Genomic DNA, 18,449 nt, shown 5'->3' with positions numbered 1-18,449 from the left:
GCCTTTTCTTACGTGCGATGATCTCTCCTGGCTCAGAGCGGTCGCAGACCCTTCCTGGCGGCGATTCTCCTGCTTCCTGTGATGTTACGTCAGCTAAGCAGTTCCTTACTTAATGAACGGGACGTCACTGCTAAGGTCATGTTGATGGACAGCCGGCCCCCGCTGTGTTGGGCTGAGCCAGCTGGCCATCAACATGATGTCGGCAGTGACATCAGACAAATGACATTTGGAAATTGAGAATATTTAAAAAAGGAAAAAAGCCTGCTCTGGTTATGTTTCTTGCCCCCTGATTAGCCCTGGCTCACCCAATGTCATGCCAGTAGTCACACATGCTCAGTAGTTCTGGGTCCTCCTGTACACGTATGGCCGAGTCCTTTCTACAATCTGTGCCCTAGAAGTGGAGCATTAGGTAGACTCTTTAGGGTGGAGTGACAAGAACTCAAGTGGGTGCCACACAGCAGTGTCTAGTCACAGAAGCATTTTTTTTATATCAGTTTCACCCCCTCCCTTCCAGAAGTGATGCGGATCCCTGCTTTAATTTGGATACCGAGGCAGCTGTTGGGGTAAAAGCACATTTAGTAAGTATTGTAAATTTACATTTTAACTGCCTTTTTATTTGGCTGGGCAACCCCCCAATAATGAGTGGGACTCTTCCTCTGGAACATGTCACTGTCGTATTCTCCTACGATTATACGTGGCTTTCTAACTTTCTTTGCCTGTAGACAAATACAATAATATAAATATACACAATAATCTTGCATATGTGATAATAACAATGAATAATAAAAATAAATGCAATAACAAATAAATACATATAAAATGACACACATATTATATATATCTTTCTATCTGTGTGTGTGTGTGTGTGTGTGTGTGTGTGTGTGTGTGTGTATATATATATATATATATATATATATATATATATATATATATATATATATATATATAATATACACACAAAGACGATCTGTCAAATAGCCCTTGGGGCCTTGAGAAAACCTGCGTGCACAAGAAGCTGCCGTAGGTCAGTGTGGAGCTCCACTCCTGTCAATCTGCTGGGTTTTATGAACTAAAAAGGACTTGAATTGATTGTGAGTACTGCAGATCATTTCTTCCTTACACTTGATCTGCTATCTTTGTCGCAGATCATTTCTTCCTTACACATGATCTGCTATCTTTATGCTGCGGATCATTTCTTCCTTACACATGATCTGCTATCTTTATGCTGCGGATCATTTCTTCTTTACACATGATCTGCTATCTTTATGCTGTGGATCATTTCTTCCTTACACATGATCTGCTATCTTTATGCTGCAGATGATTTCTTCCTTACACTTGATCTGCTAACTTTATGCCGCAGATCATTTCTTCCTTACACTTGATCTGCTATCTTTGTCGCAGATAATTTCTTCCTTACACTTGATCTGCTATCTTTGTCGCAGATAATTTCTTCCTTACACATGATCTGCTATTTTTATGCTGCGGATCATTTCTTCCTTACACATGATCTGCTATCTTTATGCTGCGGATCATTTCTTCCTTACACATGATCTGCTATCTTTATGCTGCGGATCATTTCTTCCTTACACATGATCTGCTATCTTTATGCTGCAGATGATTTCTTCCTTACACTTGATCTGCTATCTTTATGCCGCAGATCATTTCTTCCTTACACATGATCTGCTATCTTTATGCTGCGGATCATTTCTTCCTTACACATGATCTGCTATCTTTATGCTGCAGATGATTTCTTCCTTACACTTGATCTGCTATCTTTATGCCACAGATCATTTCTTCCTTACACTTGATCTGCTATCTTTATGCGGCAAATAATTTCTTCCTTACACATGATCTGCTATCTTTATGCCACAGATCATTTCTTCCTTACACATGATCTGCTATCTTTAGGCCACAGATCATTTCTTCCTTACACATGATCTGCTATCTTTAGGCCACAGATCATTTCTTCCTTACACATGATCTGCTATCTTTATGTCGCAGATCATTTCTTCCTTACACAGGATCTGCTATCTTTATGCCGCAAATAATTTCTTCCTTACATCTTCCTTACACAGGATCTGCTATCTTTATGCCACATATCATTTCTTCCTTACACTTGATCTGCTATCTTTATGCTGCAGATCACTTCTTCCTTACACTTGATCTGCTATCTTTATGCCACAGATCATTTGTTCCTTACACTTGATCTGCTATCTTTATGCCACAGATCATTTCTTCGTTACATCTTCCTTACACTTGCTCTGCTATCTTTGTCGCAGATCATTTCTTCCTTACACATGATCTGCTATCTTTATGCCGCAGATAATTTCTTCCTTACACATGATCTGCTATCTTTATGCTGCGGATCATTTCTTCCTTACACATGATCTGCTATCTTTATGCTGCGGATCATTTCTTCCTTACACAGAGATCTGCTATCTTTATGCTGCGGATCATTTCTTCCTTACACATGATCTGCTATCTTTATGCTGCAGATGATTTCTTCCTTACACTTGATCTGCTATCTTTATGCCACAGATCATTTCTTCCTTACACTTGATCTGCTATCTTTATGCCGCAAATAATTTCTTCCTTACACATGATCTGCTATCTTTATGCCACAGATCATTTCTTCCTTACACATGATCTGCTATCTTTAGGCCACAGATCATTTCTTCCTTACACTTGATCTGCTATCTTTATGCCGCAAATAATTTCTTCCTTACATCTTCCTTACACAGGATCTGCTATCTTTATGCCGCAAATAATTTCTTCCTTACATCTTCCTTACACAGGATCTGCTATCTTTATGCCACATATCATTTCTTCCTTACACTTGATCTGCTATCTTTATGCTGCAGATCACTTCTTCCTTACACTTGATCTGCTATCTTTATGCCACAGATCATTTCTTCCTTACACTTGATCTGCTATCTTTATGCCACAGATCATTTCTTCGTTACATCTTCCTTACACTTGCTCTGCTATCTTTGTCGCAGATCATTTCTTCCTTACACATGATCTGCTATCTTTATGCCGCAGATAATTTCTTCCTTACACATGATCTGCTATCTTTATGCTGCGGATCATTTCTTCCTTACACAGGATCTGCTATCTTTATGCCGCAAATAATTTCTTCCTTACATCTTCCTTACACAGGATCTGCTATCTTTATGCCACATATCATTTCTTCCTTACACTTGATCTGCTATCTTTATGCTGCAGATCACTTCTTCCTTACACTTGATCTGCTATCTTTATGCCACAGATCATTTGTTCCTTACACTTGATCTGCTATCTTTATGCCACAGATCATTTCTTCGTTACATCTTCCTTACACTTGCTCTGCTATCTTTGTCGCAGATCATTTCTTCCTTACACATGATCTGCTATCTTTATGTCGCAGATCATTTCTTCCTTACACAGGATCTGCTATCTTTATGCCGCAAATAATTTCTTCCTTACATCTTCCTTACACAGGATCTGCTATCTTTATGCCACATATCATTTCTTCCTTACACTTGATCTGCTATCTTTATGCTGCAGATCACTTCTTCCTTACACTTGATCTGCTATCTTTATGCCACAGATCATTTCTTCCTTACACTTGATCTGCTATCTTTATGCCACAGATCATTTCTTCGTTACATCTTCCTTACACTTGCTCTGCTATCTTTGTCGCAGATCATTTCTTCCTTACACATGATCTGCTATCTTTATGTCGCAGATCATTTCTTCCTTACACTTGGTCTGCTATCTTTATGTCGCAGATCATTTCCTTACATCTTCCTTACACTTTTGCTGCTTTTCTATGTAGTCAATGCTGCTTTCAAAACACCTGTTTTCGCAGCATATTTTTGCAGCGTTTTTTGGCTACGGATTACAGTTGCTTTATCTACAGTATACGCTTTAATAAAATTAGCTTTACTCCCCAAAAGTTCTGCAAAAATGCAGCAAAAGCATTCGCTGCATTTTTTTTTTTTCAATGTTTTTTCACTTTATCCTTTTTTCTGTGAGTTCACAAACGCTGCCAAAACGCTGACAGAATTGATATGCAGTTTTTAAATTCGGGTACATGAGATTTCTGTAATCTCATAGGTTTGCTGGTACTGTATAAAGCAACTTTTAAATTGGAGAAAAATACCCTGTAAAAAAATGCATCATGTGAACATGGCCTTGCAATATACTCATAACTCATGTATTCATGGTTCTAATATTTCTCTATTACCGTGGTTTGGTAATAAAATTGTACATAATAATAGAAACTGCATTGTACTGGTTCTACTTTCTAGTCTGTATAATTTGCATCCCATATATTGGCTGTATATGGGACTAGTCATCTCCCCACAGCGGCACCTTCCCCGCCTGTAGGCTCTTGTGCGGAAACCTCTTCAATAAGCAAAAATCAGTTTGGTGAATGATGTATGCTGTTTATGTTCTATTTTCTAGTAACATGATGTATTAAAAGATGATTATTGTAGAGGCAGTAGAGATGTCATTTACGGGACCCACTGATCTCTTCGATTTCCAATGTAGTTTTCAGAGCTTACATTTCTACATTTTGTGACACAGCTAATGTGTGCCACGTGTTGGTGCCGTACGTGTTCATTGCTATGGGCGTGACGTGTATCGGTCACATTAGTTGTCACTTGTATGTTAGAGAATTTGTCTCCAGTTCTATGGTAAGTACCAGGGCTGTGGAGTCGGTAAGCCAATCCACCGCCTCTGACTCCTGAATTTCCCTGACTCCCACCCCACAGCATGTACATTAAAGTGCAGCACAGATTCATTTCAGCTAACAGCCGAGATCCTTAGATCAGGAACAGAACAGACATTTATAGGACATTTCATAACACCGGCTCAGACTCTGACCCCACAGCACTGCCTCACTACTGAGCATGTGCATAAAGTGCAGCACAGATTCATCTCATCTAACAACCGAGATCCTTAGATCAGGAACAGAACAGACATTTATAGGACATTTCATAACACGGCTCAGACTCTGACCCCACAGCATTGCCTCACTACTGGGCATGTGCATAAAGTGCAGCACAGATTCATCTCACCAACAACTCCACAGCACTGCCTCACTACTGAGCATGTGCATAAAGTGCAGCACAGATTCATCTCTACAACTCCACAGCACTGCCTCACTACTGAGCATGTACATAAAGTGCAGCACAGATTCATCTCATCTAACAGCCGAGATCCTTAGGTCAGGAACAGAACAAACATTTATAGGACATTTCATAACACCGGCTCAGACTCTGACCCCATAGCCCTGCCTCACTACTGAGCATGTACATAAAGTGCAGCACAGATTCATCTCAGCTAACAGCTGAGATCCTTAGATCAGGAACAGAACAGACATTTATAGGACATGTCATGATCCAGGACGGGGTTTCGCTTTGGCCCGTCCTGGTCAGACAGGGGGTTGTTTCTGCCTCTCTCTGGCAGAGGGTGGCTATTTAATGCTCACTGGACCTAGGTCCGGTGTCAATTATACTCCTGCCCTCGGCTGAGTTAGTTGACCTCTTGTGTACGTGTGCCTTGTGCCTGATAACTTGTTGCTTGTTTGGTTTTGATCTGGTTCTGTCCCTGTTACGAGTTCTGCCTGTCCCTCTTGTACCGCACAGCCCTCTCGTGTATGACTCTCTGCTTATGACTTGACTATTCTCTCTGCTCATCCCTTTTGTACCGCACCGCCCTCTCGTGTATGACCTCTGCTTGTCTGACCTGCGTTTTCCTCTCCTGTACTACAGTATTCCTGCAGTAGGTACATTACATCATCTGCAGTAGTAGGACGCTAAGCCCCGCCCCCTTCAGTCACATGATCGTAGGTCCTGGTATTCCTCACTATTTTCCGTGCCTCGGGTCCTGTCTGCTTAAACCTTCACTACCGTATTGGGCCCCGTGCTCTCCCGCAGTGTGGGTAAGTCACCCTGCTCAGCCGTGGCAGTTGCCGACGCTGACAGGATCCTGACAGGACATTTCATAACACCGGCTCAGTCTCTGACCCCACAGCACTGCCTCACTACTGAGCATGTGCATAAAATGCAGCACAGATTCATCTCATCTAACAGCCGAGATCCTTAGATCAGCGACAGAACAGACATTTATAGGACATTTCATAACACCGGCTAAGTCTCTGACCCCACAGCACTGCCTCACTACTGAGCATGTGCATAAAGTGCAGCACAGATTCATCTCATCTAACAGCTGAGATCCTTAGATCAGGAACAGAACAGGCATTTATAGGACATTTCATAACACCGGCTCAGTCTCTGACCCCACAGCCCTGCCTCACTATTGAGCATGTGCATAAAGTGCAGCACAGATTCATCTCACCTACAGCTCCACAGCCCTGCCTCACTACTGAGCATGTGCATAAAGTGCAGCACAGATTCACCCCAACTACAACCCCACAGCACTGCCTCACTACTGAGCATGTGCATAAAGTGCAGCATAGATTCACCCCAACTACAACCCCACAGCACTGCCTCACTACTGAGTATGTGCATAAAGTGCAGCACAGATTCACCCCAACTACAACCCCACAGCACTGCCTCACTACTGAGCATGTGCATAAAGTGGAGCACAGATTCATCTCATCTAAGAGCTGAGATCCTTAGATCAGGAACAGAACAGGCATTTATAGGACATTTCATAACACTGCTCAGACTCTGACCCCACAGCACGGCCTCACTACTGAGCATGTGCATAAAGTGCAGCACAGATTCATCTCATCTAAGAGCTGAGATCCTTAGATCAGGAACAGAACAGGCATTTATAGGACATTTCATAAAACCGGCTCAGACTCTGACCCCACAGCACTGCCTCACTACTGAGCATGTGCATAAAGTGGAGCACAGATTCATCTCATCTAAGAGCTGAGATCCTTAGATCAGGAACAGAACAGGCATTTATAGGACATTTCATAACACTGCTCAGACTCTGACCCCACAGCACGGCCTCACTACTGAGCATGTGCATAAAGTGCAGCACAGATTCATCTCATCTAAGAGCCGAGATCCTTAGATCAGGAACAGAACAGACATTTATAGGACATTTCATAACACGGCTCAGACTCTGACCCCACAGCACGGCCTCACTACTGAGCATGTGCATAAAGTGGAGCACAGATTCATCTCATCTTACAGCCGAGATCCTTTAATCAGGAACAGAACAGACATTTATAGGACATTTTATAACTTTCCCAAATTGTTATGAAGACATTTACAGCACATCCTGCATTAAACTGCTGCTGAACCCAATTTGATATATTTTAGGAGTCTGAGTCGATCCATATTTTACCAACTCCAACTCTGACTCCACCAAAATGGACACTGACTCCGACTCCACAGTCCTCCTAAGTACTCAGGACTAGTTTGTGAATGCAGCCGTGGTACAGATATTGTCTTATTCACGTCTATAAGACTGACGGCAGTCTACCATCTGCTGAGTGTGTATGGGTTCTTATAGGAAGAAGGGAATAAATGTAAATAATGCCTCCTTCAGACATGCATTTTTCACATACATGTTCCATCTCTGTTTTCCACGGATAGAGCATGTACCATAATAGTGTATGGGGCTGTTCCTATGTATGTGTGTTCTTGTGTACAGTGTGTCTTCCAAAAAATCACGCATGTCCATTTTTGATCCAAGTCACAGATCAAGATCATCCAAGACCCATAAAAATCCCAGTAATCACACTGCTGGCATATGGGAAAATCACTGATGGTAAAAACAGACACGCTGAACAAACACTGATGAAGTCTGATCCAGCACACTGATGAAAATCGTTCTGTGTTTTTCACATAAGTGTAAAAAATGGATGACTGAATGAGGCCGTATCTCGGAGACAGAGTCGGAGTTCAGGTGGTTATGTTGGGTAGTCTATCACTGGGCTCAGTGATTGGCTGCAGCAGTCACAGTGCTATAGTCGCAATGTCACTATTACAGTCTGTCAACAAAAAAGCATTGCTGCAGAGGATAAGTAACTCTCTGATTTTATTTGCCTCTAGCTCAAGTTAATGAGCGTAAAATATGTAAACTTTATACCCCTTCTAATTTTCTTGTCTTCTTATAGATTTTACCAGCTCCGAGCATCTATGAAAATTCCACCACGAATTCCACACAAAATCGAAGCAAGTCTTCTGCGTGCCACAGGTTTGTACATGTTACACTAGGTAGTGATTCTTCAGGCTTTCTGCTATTTACCTGTGTCCATGACAAACATACTCATTGCTTATAGCATTCCTGATGATCAGAGTCTAGCCTGTTATCTACCTTACTGCTGTATGCACTAATATGAGCTAATGTAGATAGCACTGAGCTTTTTTAGGGTATGTGCACACTTTGCGGTTTCTGCTGCGTTTCCGCAGCGGTTTTGGCTCTGCAGAAACGCAGCAGATTCTGCTGCGTTTTACAGTACCTTTATTTCCTATGGAAATAAAAAAAAGCTGTGCACATGCTGCGTTTTTTTCCGCGCGGTTTTGCTGCGGTTTTCAAAACGCAGCATGTCAATTGTTTGGTGCAGAAACGCTGCAGTTTTACACCTCATCCATTATGAGGTGTAAAACCGCAGGGCAAGACCGCAGGCAAAACCGCAGATAAACCGCAGGACTTTGTCCTGCGGATTTACCTGCGGTTTTCTCTACAAAATCCGCAGAGCCAAAAAACTACATGTGTACCCTTAAAGACCAATTTCTGTCTAGTCAGAACAACATCTATTTAAATTGATGTGAAAGTAGCTACTTGATCTGATTAAAATATGTCTAATCTGCCAACAAAAAATAACCCCATCTGACGTGCTTTAGGGTGTGGCCAAAGGGTTGTGGCGTTAGTGCAGCTGATGTGTTTGTGCACATGGCCGTTTGCACCGTCTTGCCGTACCCTTAAAAGTCTGTCTAATAATTAGCACTATTGTGTGAAAACTGCATCTGACAAAAGTCTGAAAGACAACTTCAATATAAGGAACAGGTCATTTCAATTTTAGGTCTTAGGCTATGTGTGCATGTTGAGTATTTGCTTGCAGAAATTTCTGCTAGGTTTCTGCATCTCTTGGCAGGAAAAACGCTGCGGAAAAAACGTGCCTTTTTGCATGCGTTTTTGTATAGCAATGAAGGCTTTTTTGAGCTAAATAAAGATATTTAAAAAAGGTTTTGGGATGTATTATCTTGGTTTAACACCACCTTTTTTATGCTGATGTAGTAGGGCTTGGTGTCAGCAGCTTTCATTGACACCTAGCTCTAGGCTTAGTAATGAAAAGGTGTCTGTCCCACACCCTCATTACTAAGCCGATAAGTAAATACACACATACAAACACACACAAACCTACACTCACCTTGTCTCCAGCCAATGTAGGGGCATTAATAGAACAAACCTACCTAGGCTGTAACCAGACAGCAACTGTTAATTTAACAAAAAAAAAAAATTGCATGGGCTCCCGTGTAATTTTAGTAAGCAGCAGAGGGAAAGCCAACAGCTGGGGGCTGATGTTAATATTCTGAGAAGGAGCCAATAGCTATAAAAGTTCCCAGGCTATTAATATCAGCTCACAGCTGTTTGCTTAGCCTTTACTAGCTAGTTTACAGGGGCACCCCAGAAAAAAATATACATAGGGTCCCACTATAAAATCTAACTAGCAAAGGCTAGACAGACTTCTGCGGACTGATATTAATAGCCTAGGAAGGGACCATGAATATTGGCCCCTCCCTGGCTAAAAACATCAACTCTCAGCCGCCCCAGAAAAGGCGCATCCATAAGATGCCCCAAATCTGGCACTTAGCCTCTCCCCACTTGCCCTGTAGCGGTGGCAAGTATGGTTCATATTTGTGGGGTTGGAGAACAGGTGAGTATATGTTGGTTTATTATTTTACATTTTTTCTAGGAGATGAGGGCATCGGGGATTTGGTGTTCGGTGAGTATAATGGTTTTTTATTTTTATTTGAATGTGTATGAAATTATTTTCCTTTTTTTTTTTTTTCAACTGTGAGCACAGGTGCTGGCAGATGAGACTACGCCTCCCATCAGCAACACCTGCTGTCACTGTTATCAGTGACAGCAGACGTAGCCCAATGGGAGCAGTAGTCTCATCAGCCCATGCCTGCTGACCTGCGGTAAGCTTTTTACCCCAGGTCACCGATGCGGTTTTATAGTCACAGCTGTGGGTCACGCTGACATCTGAAAGCATAATCACGCAGCGCTCTGACCAACACTCTGCGGTAGCGTTACCGCAGGTCACAGTCACAGCTGCGGGATCACGCTGACAGCTAACAGCATGATCCCGCAGCGCTCTGACCTACAGTCTTACCGGCTGTAGCGTTACCGCCGATAAGAATCACCGCGCCGTTGTTTCCCACGCTGTCCGCTGAAACACCATAGGAAGCTGATAAAAATGCAAAACAAAAACTCAGAAAATCTGCAACCATATTTATACCTGCGTTTTTGCTGCGGATTTTACTGACTCTATTGAAGTCAATGGGTGAAAAATGCTCCAGAAACGCACAAGAATTGACATGCTGCAGAAAAAAACGCACTGCAAATACTTAAGGAAATGTACTGATCATGTGCACAGCGCTTCAGGATTGTCATTGAATTAGCTTGTATAAGAATTCCATAGTGTTTTTGGCCCATTTCCGCTTGGAAAAAATGCATCAAAAACGCACTGTGCGCATATAGCTTTAGGGTCTTTGCACACATTGCTTTTTCCTGCATTTTTTCAGTGCACGTTTGTCACAAAAACCTCAAAGGTTTCCTGATGCCAGCAAAGTGAATGAGAATTCTGAAGTGTCATGTTAGACGGTGCTTATTTGTGACTTGAAGATTTTGGAGCAGATTTAATTCTGCAGTCTGTCAATTCTTTCACCATTTTTGCTGCAAAATATGCAGCAAAACTGCAAGTAAAAACGTGGCAAAGCGCACCTATTTTAAGCAGCGTTTTTCCTGCAAGAGATGCAGAAATTACCGTATGTAGAAATTTCCGCCTAAAATATTTAATGTGTGCACATACCCATACATCATGAAAAGGGCTCGATAAACTCCCTGTAATGGGCTACAATCAACAATGTAATGATGTCAATCAACACTCTTTTAATTCACTTTATAGCAAACATTGATGTGAGAAGATTCATGTAAACGATTGTTGGTCCCCATCACTTCAATTACGGACGTCACGTGACACTTCCGCCACATGTTGATACCAGGAGACCTGTGAGGAAGACATCACTAAATATTTTTTCACCTCCACGGGCCCATTAAAATGTTGGTTGGACTGGCACTTCAATAACAGAGTTAAATCTACATTAATAAGATATCTATTGCTGGAAATGAGTCAGCTCAGACAATTCCCCCTTCAGTTTACGCCTCTTATTTCTGCATGATCTGTCACAGGAGGTACAGATAAGCTTCAGAAAGTCCAATTGTTCCGTGCATTTTTAAATTCTGAATTTATGTAAAAACATTGGCAGCTTTGTCGTGGATTAAGGAGTAACTAAGTGGAGTTGTTTGCGCACGAAGGATCATTATATAATACAAGAGGCGTTTTTTTTCTACAGTGGGTACATGTAATGGCACAGTTTGTGTGCGGCATACAATCGCCTTACATTTAGCTAGTCTATTATGAAACCCATTTTTTCATAGATTTTTCAGTAAAATTGGATAATAGCTATTTGTTCTATTTGTCTCCTGCTGCTTAGAATAGGTTTATAATACCTTTATACAGTACACCGACCTAGTAAACGATTACATATACAATGCCCCAGTGCTGCAGGATTGTTAGTCACGTCTAGCATTAACCAACCTTATCTCCCCGGAAGCGTGGAGCTTTTTGCTTGCCATTGTGAGTGCAAAGATTTTTTTCCAGAGGAGATTTATTTTGTTAAGTGCATGTGTCCCATGGCATTTTGGCTATATACAAATTCAGAACCCATATGTTTACTGTAAGGTATACAGCAAAAAATATTGGATCTCTTATTATCCCTGTGTACCTAAAGGGAACATAAATCTCTCCCTCCAATGAACACACTTACAGTGGGTACGGAAAGTATTCAGGCCCCATTAATTTTTTCACTCTTTGTTTCATTGCAGCCATTTGGTAAATTCAAAAAATTTTTTTTTTCCTCCCTAATGTACACTCTGCACCCCATCTTGACTGAAAAAAACCAGAAATGTAGACATTTTTGCAAATTTATTAAAAAAGAAAACCTGAAATATCACATGGTCATAAGTATTCAGACCCTTTGCTCAGTATTGAGTAGAAGCACCCTTTTGAGCTAGTACAGCCATGAGTCTTCTTGGGAATGATGCAACAAGTTTTCACACCTGGATTTGGGGATCCTTTGCCATTCTTCCTTGTAGATCCTCTCCAGTTTCGTCAGGTTGGATGGTGAATAGCCATTTTCAGGTCTCTCCAGAGATGCTCAATTGGGTTTAGGTCAGGGCTCTGGCTGAAGCCACTCCTTTGTTATTTTACCTGTGTGCTTAGGGTCATTGTCTTGTTGGAAGGTGAACCTTTGGACAAGTCTGAGGTCCAGAGCACTCTGGAAGAGGTTTTCATCCAGGATATCTCTATTCTTGGTCGCATTGATGTTTTCCTCAATTTCAACCAGTCGTCCTGTCCCTGAAGCTGAAAAAGACCCCCATTGCATGATGCTTCCACAACCATGTTTCACTGTTGGGATTGTATTGGGCAGGTGATGAGCAGTTCCTGGTTTTCTCCACACATACCACTTAGAATTAGTTCCATCTTCGTCTCATCAGACCAGAGAATCGTATTTCTCATAGTCTGGGAGTCATTCATGTGTTTTTTTGCAAACTTTATGCAGGCTTTCATATGTTTGGCACAGTGGAGACTCTTCCGTCGTGTCACTCTGCCTTAAAAACCCGACTGGTGGAGAGCTGCAGTGATAATTGACTTTGTGGAACTTTCTCCCATCTCCCTACTGCATCTGTGGAGCTCAGCCACAGTGATCTTGGGGTTCTTCTTTACCTCTCTCACCAAGGCTCTTCTCCCACGATTGCTTAGTTTGGCTGGACGGCCAGGTCTAGGAAGACTTCTGGTGGTCCCAAACTTCTTCCATTTAAGGATTATGGAGGCCACTGTGCTCTTGGGAACCTTGGGTACTGCAGAAATTCTTTTGTAACCTTGGCCAGATCTGTGCCTTGCCACAGTTCTGTCTCTGAGCTCCTTGGCCAGTTGATTTGATCTCATGATTCTCATTTGGTCTGACATGCACTGTGAGCTGTGAGGTCTTATATAGACAGGTGTGTGCTTTTGCAAATCAAGTCCTATTAGTTTAGTTAAACACGGCTGGACTCCAATAAAGGAGTAGAACCATCTCAAGGAGGATCACAAGGAAATGGACAGCATGTGACAAATATGAGTGTCTGAATACTTATGACCATGTGATATTTCAGTTTTTCTTTTTTAATGGATTTGCAAAAATTTCTACATTTCAGGTTTTTTTTTCAGTCAAGATGGGGTGCAGAATGTAGATTAATGAGAAAAAAATGAACTTTTTTGCATTTACCAAATGACTGCAATGAAACAAAGAGTGAAAAATGTACAGGGGTCTGAGTACTTACCGTGACCACTGTATATGTACACAGTATATGTTGTTAGTAAGTTGCTGTTTTACCGCACATGAATATCACTGGTCCCATGGCGTACACTAATGATCCTGCTGACATAACGCCTTTCTGAATAGATTACAGAAGTTGTCCACTACTAGGAGAACTCCTCATATGCCTCTGCTAAAAGAAAGACACAGATCCTTTGATAGGGTTAATCGGAGTCTCTTCCTACATAGTATACCGGTCCCTCATAGAGAAGGTTGTAGAGTTTCCCTCTGCTGCTTCTCTTCGTCTTCTGGATCCATGGCTTCTTCTATAATACATCCAGCATGTGGAGACTCTGCTGTGTTTCCATGCTGCCCACTGACATTTCCCCTACTTAGTAGTAGCTTCCAGCTCCTAAGCATCTTATTTAAGCTGATGGTGTATTTGAGGGTCCACATGATGCCCCAAACGCCTAAAAATCATTGCAGCTAAGCTCTAGGGAGGAAATCCTAATTATATAGAGCTGCTATATAACCTCAGTGATATTGGACCCAACATGTTTTCTTATGCATGGTCTTTAAATCTTTCTGCCAGAGGTGGGCCGCATTTGGCAGTTATGTTGGGGTTTTCCGCACTGAATAACATAAGCCTGTAGCAAGTGCATCCTCTGTTCCTTGACAAGGCTGTGCTAATATTATATTTAATTGGGGATCTATTACAAGTTTGACATGGAAGTACATTTATATTTCCCCATACTAGTCCATGCTTCTGTTTCGGCTATGTATGAGCGGTAATGTGTAGCTTGGGATCACCCAGGAGCACTCAGCACACAAACGTCAAATATAAGCGGGTTTGCCTAGATTTGATGATTATTAATGCTGAATGATTCTGGCCTGGTTCACTGCTTTGTCAGAACCCAAGGCTTTTCTATTCTAAATACTAATAATAATCACATGAGGGAATATAGACAGTACATGCCTTGCAGCAGCAGGAGCTGTACGCTTTGAAATGCGGCCTCCCAGCCAACCAAGCATAAAAAATATATATTCTGTGCAAGCAATACATTCTTATATCCTGCATTTTGCCATCAAATATGCAGCCCTATGGTCCAGCTTAGGAGACAACTAACTTTCTAAGTACGGGGTCTTGCATCTTGCGATTAAAGCCATAGGATAATATTTCATTGTGAATTTTTACATATTTGCTGCTTGCTACATGTGGACATGAAATAATGGTTGAGGACACGTAGTGATGAGCGAGCGTGCTCGGATTAATAAGGTGTTATACCAGCATGCTTGTGTACTACTGGAGTGTCTACGGCACGCTCGAAAAATATATTCGAGGCCCCATATCTCGTGGCTGTTCGACAGTCACAACACATGCGGGGATTGCCTGTTGAATAGCTGCGAGACATGCGGCTGCGGGGACTCGAACATATTTTTTGAGCATGCCAAAATCAGTAGGATAGCGCCCAGGCATACTCGGATAATGCCTTATTTATCCTGGCATGGTCGCTCATCACTGAGGACAAGTTCAGATTGTTAGCATTATGTGAATAGCGTCCTAGCATTTGCTGATTATATAAAGTACAGGCACAGAGACTTTTAATATTAGATTGGAATATATCTTGCTGATGGATTCATGCTAGAATTTGGCATCATTCATAAATTTATTTATTTTTTTTCTTATTCAGCTAACATGTTATAGTCTATTTGCCTTTTCATATGTTTTCGAGTTCGGTTCAATTTCTGGCAGAAACTTGTCAAATCTACCGATGGGGTTCATGTTTCTCATTGGCAGCACTCTGATGCCACGTGTGCCGCGCGCTGTATGTGGTCACATGAGTTCTCTGTGGCTTCTTGTCCTGCCATATGATTCCCTGTATAGCCTTATTACCTCTGGAACAAGATGCTTTCATGTTTTTTTTTCTCCTTGCCACATTTTCAAGCAGTCCATCCATAAAATGTATGCTACTGATTTCGGTAGACTGGGCCTCATAGAAATGATGGGTGCCCTTATCCACATAGTAATTTGGACTGGGCAAGTGTTATGGCCATGTGCAGGGAATATTTCTAAAAAAAACCCAAACATTTTGTCCAGGGCTGTGACTCTGTTAGTCCTTGCTGTTCCCTTGTTGCTTTTCTACAGCTGCTTAGGTGCCTTCTATCCATGTGACTGCTGCGGTCAATCACTTGCCGCACACAGAGCTCATGCTGTACACATAGCCATCGTTTCTGAGCCCCATTAGTGGCAGCAGCGGTCATATAAGTAGAGTAGATTGCCTGTGATCCGCTGTAGGGAAGTAAAAGGAGACCGAGGAGGATCTGCACCAGTCTTTTATGATATTTGTGACGGTCATAAAAGTCATTAATTAAATTCCTTAGGGATATGCCATATAAAGCCTACACCTTCTCGTAAAGCTGTTCCTCGATAATCTCCTAGACGCGTGGACTCGCCACTCAAACTCATCTTTTTCTTCCATCTAAACCTGGAACTACACAGATCAATCAAGAAGAACTCTGTTTCTGATTAGAGACTTGGTGTGTCAGAGTAGAGTCGGGATTGTCCTTCTGTACTGCTTTCATTAAAGCCATAACATTTAAATATTTTGGATTACCTTTAAAAACCCCTTCACGACTTTGGATTTTTCCGTTAGTTATGGCTCGTGAGGTCTTGTTTTTTTGCGGGACGAGTTGTACTTTGGGATGACAGCACTGACTTAACCATATAATGTACTGGAAAATGGGAAAAAAAATTCAAATGCGGTAAAATTCCAAAAAAATTTCAACTTTTTTTTTTTTTTTTACCATGTTCACTGAATGCTGAAAATGACCTGCCATTATCGTTCTCCAGGTCATTACGATTTTTTAGATACCAAATATGTATACCGTAGTTTCTTTTTGTATTTATGTAGTGAAAAGAAAATTTTAAATGGAAAAAAAGTGCACCATTTTTGTGAGGGCTTAATATTTGCGCACCGAGCTGACATTTGTATTGATACCATTTTTGTGATGTTCTGTTTGCCATTTTATTGCAAAAAAATTGTAATTTGTATTTTTTAAAAACTTTTTTTAACCTTTTACTTGCTTCAGTAGTCTCTTTAGAACAGGGGTCCCCAACTGCCGGTCCGCGGCCCAGCACCGGGCCGCTGCAGTGCCCTTGCCGGTCCGCGGACACAAGGGGAGCTGGCAGCAGTGCAGCTGCTGACTCTCACCTAGCCGTGGTCCCTGTCGGCGGCGGCTTCATCCAGCGCTGAGCGGACACGTGCTACCGCTCATTTAAGGTCATGAATATTGTGGTGTAGTAACCACTATGTCCACTAGGGGGCGCTGTGTGGAGGTTCCAAGGGAGAGGATGAGTGGCAGAATCCTGACGGATGGTTGTGTATCTCAAAGGGGGTGGCTTTGAGATGGAGACTTAGTTATGCGTATTGATTAGCAATGGTATTGCTGAGGTGTTATTTCAAGGTATAAGGGAGAAGTCTCTAGGTAACTTGGGAGTTGGGTGGGCCACTTACCTACAAACCCACCCAGGGGTGTGTCTGAAAACGCCTGTTGTAAAAGGCTATGTGAATGCCTGAAGGACCTGTGATGAGGTCATAGTCACGTGACCCGGTGGGCGTGGCTATGGACCATATAATGTGGCCAGGGTAGGTCACATGAGAGGAATGCTGGGACCTGGTTGGTCCAGCGTGGAAGGTCCTGCAGAGATGGAACTTCCTGCCTGACAGCACGTGTGAAGTGGCTGGGAGCAATGGGGATGTGTACCTGAGAGTTCCCTGGAGGGAGCGAACTTGTGCGGAATGCTGCAGCCGCATGAGGAACCCTGACGTGGGTGAGATCATTGTGAGGCTAAGAGAGCCTGCATACTGGACATTGATAACCAGAGTGAAGCATTATAATGGACACTATGCTGGTAATGCTATTAAGTGAACTTTCTGTTGCTGCTGTGGTTTATGAGGCGTGAATAAACTGCAAGGACTGTATGATTTGATGGAAAATCTGTGCCGGAACTGGTTTTTGTTCGCTGCAAGCGAGAATCCCCTAAGTAAATGACAGTGCTACCTCACAATATGGACACCACTCCTCTACCATAGGGGTGGCTTCCATATTCATTGACCTTAATGAGCGGTAGCACGTGACCGCTCCGTACAGGAAGAAGCTGAAGCGCCGCGAGATGCAGGGAGAAAGTTCATCGATGGGAAGGAAGTTCAGCGACGTGAGGGTAAGTATGATGGGGGATGATGGGGAGCCGAGCGGAGCCATAAATACATGGGAGGGAGAGTGGGAGCGGAGCCATACATACATGGGAGGGAGAGTGGGAGCGGAGTCATAAATAAGGGAGGGAGAATGGGAGCGGAGCCATAAATACATGGGAGGGAGAGTGGGAGCGGAGCCATAAATACATGGGAGGGAGAGTGGGAGCGGAGCCATAAATACATGGGAGGGAGAGTGGGAGCGGAGCCATAAATACATGGGAGGGAGAGTGGGAGCGGAGTCATAAATAAGGGAGGGAGAATGGGAGCGGAGCCATAAATACATGGGAGGGAGAGTGGGAGCGGAGCCATAAATACATGGGAGGGAGAGTGGGAGCGGAGCCATAAATACATGGGAGGGAGAGTGGGAGCGGAGTCATAAATAAGGGAGGGAGAATGGGAGCGGAGCCATAAATACATGGGAGGGAGAGTGGGAGCGGAGCCATAAATACATGGGAGGGAGAGTGGAGCCATGTATACAGGATGGGAGAGTGGAGCCATGTATACAGGATGGGAGAGTGGAGCCATGTATACAGGATGGGAGAGTGGAGCCATGTATACAGGATGGGAGAGTGGAAGCAGAGCCATGTATACAGGATGGGAGAGTGGAAGCAGAGCCACGTATACAGGATGG

General features: G+C 42.7%; 1 protein-coding gene across 5 annotated transcripts in view; it reads left to right on the top strand.

The window, feature by feature from the left end:
* The window catches only part of FAM135A (family with sequence similarity 135 member A), a 159,938-nt gene that overhangs the window by 59,477 nt on the left and 82,012 nt on the right, over positions 1-18,449 (top strand). For all 5 annotated transcript variants that reach the window (XM_073569383.1, XM_073569384.1, XM_073569380.1 and 2 more), the window contains exon 4: positions 8,090-8,169. In XM_073569383.1, the coding sequence (XP_073425484.1) occupies positions 8,090-8,169 (80 nt within the window). The remainder of the gene's footprint in view (positions 1-8,089; positions 8,170-18,449) is intronic.

The sequence above is a fragment of the Dendrobates tinctorius genome, unplaced genomic scaffold, assembly GCF_039654945.1.
Source record: "Dendrobates tinctorius isolate UK_male_01 unplaced genomic scaffold, ASM3965494v1 ptg000024l, whole genome shotgun sequence".
Classification (NCBI taxonomy): Eukaryota; Metazoa; Chordata; class Amphibia; order Anura; family Dendrobatidae; genus Dendrobates; species Dendrobates tinctorius.
Note: the sequence above shows the minus strand (reverse complement) of the source record. Positions and strands in the feature narration are given on the sequence as shown.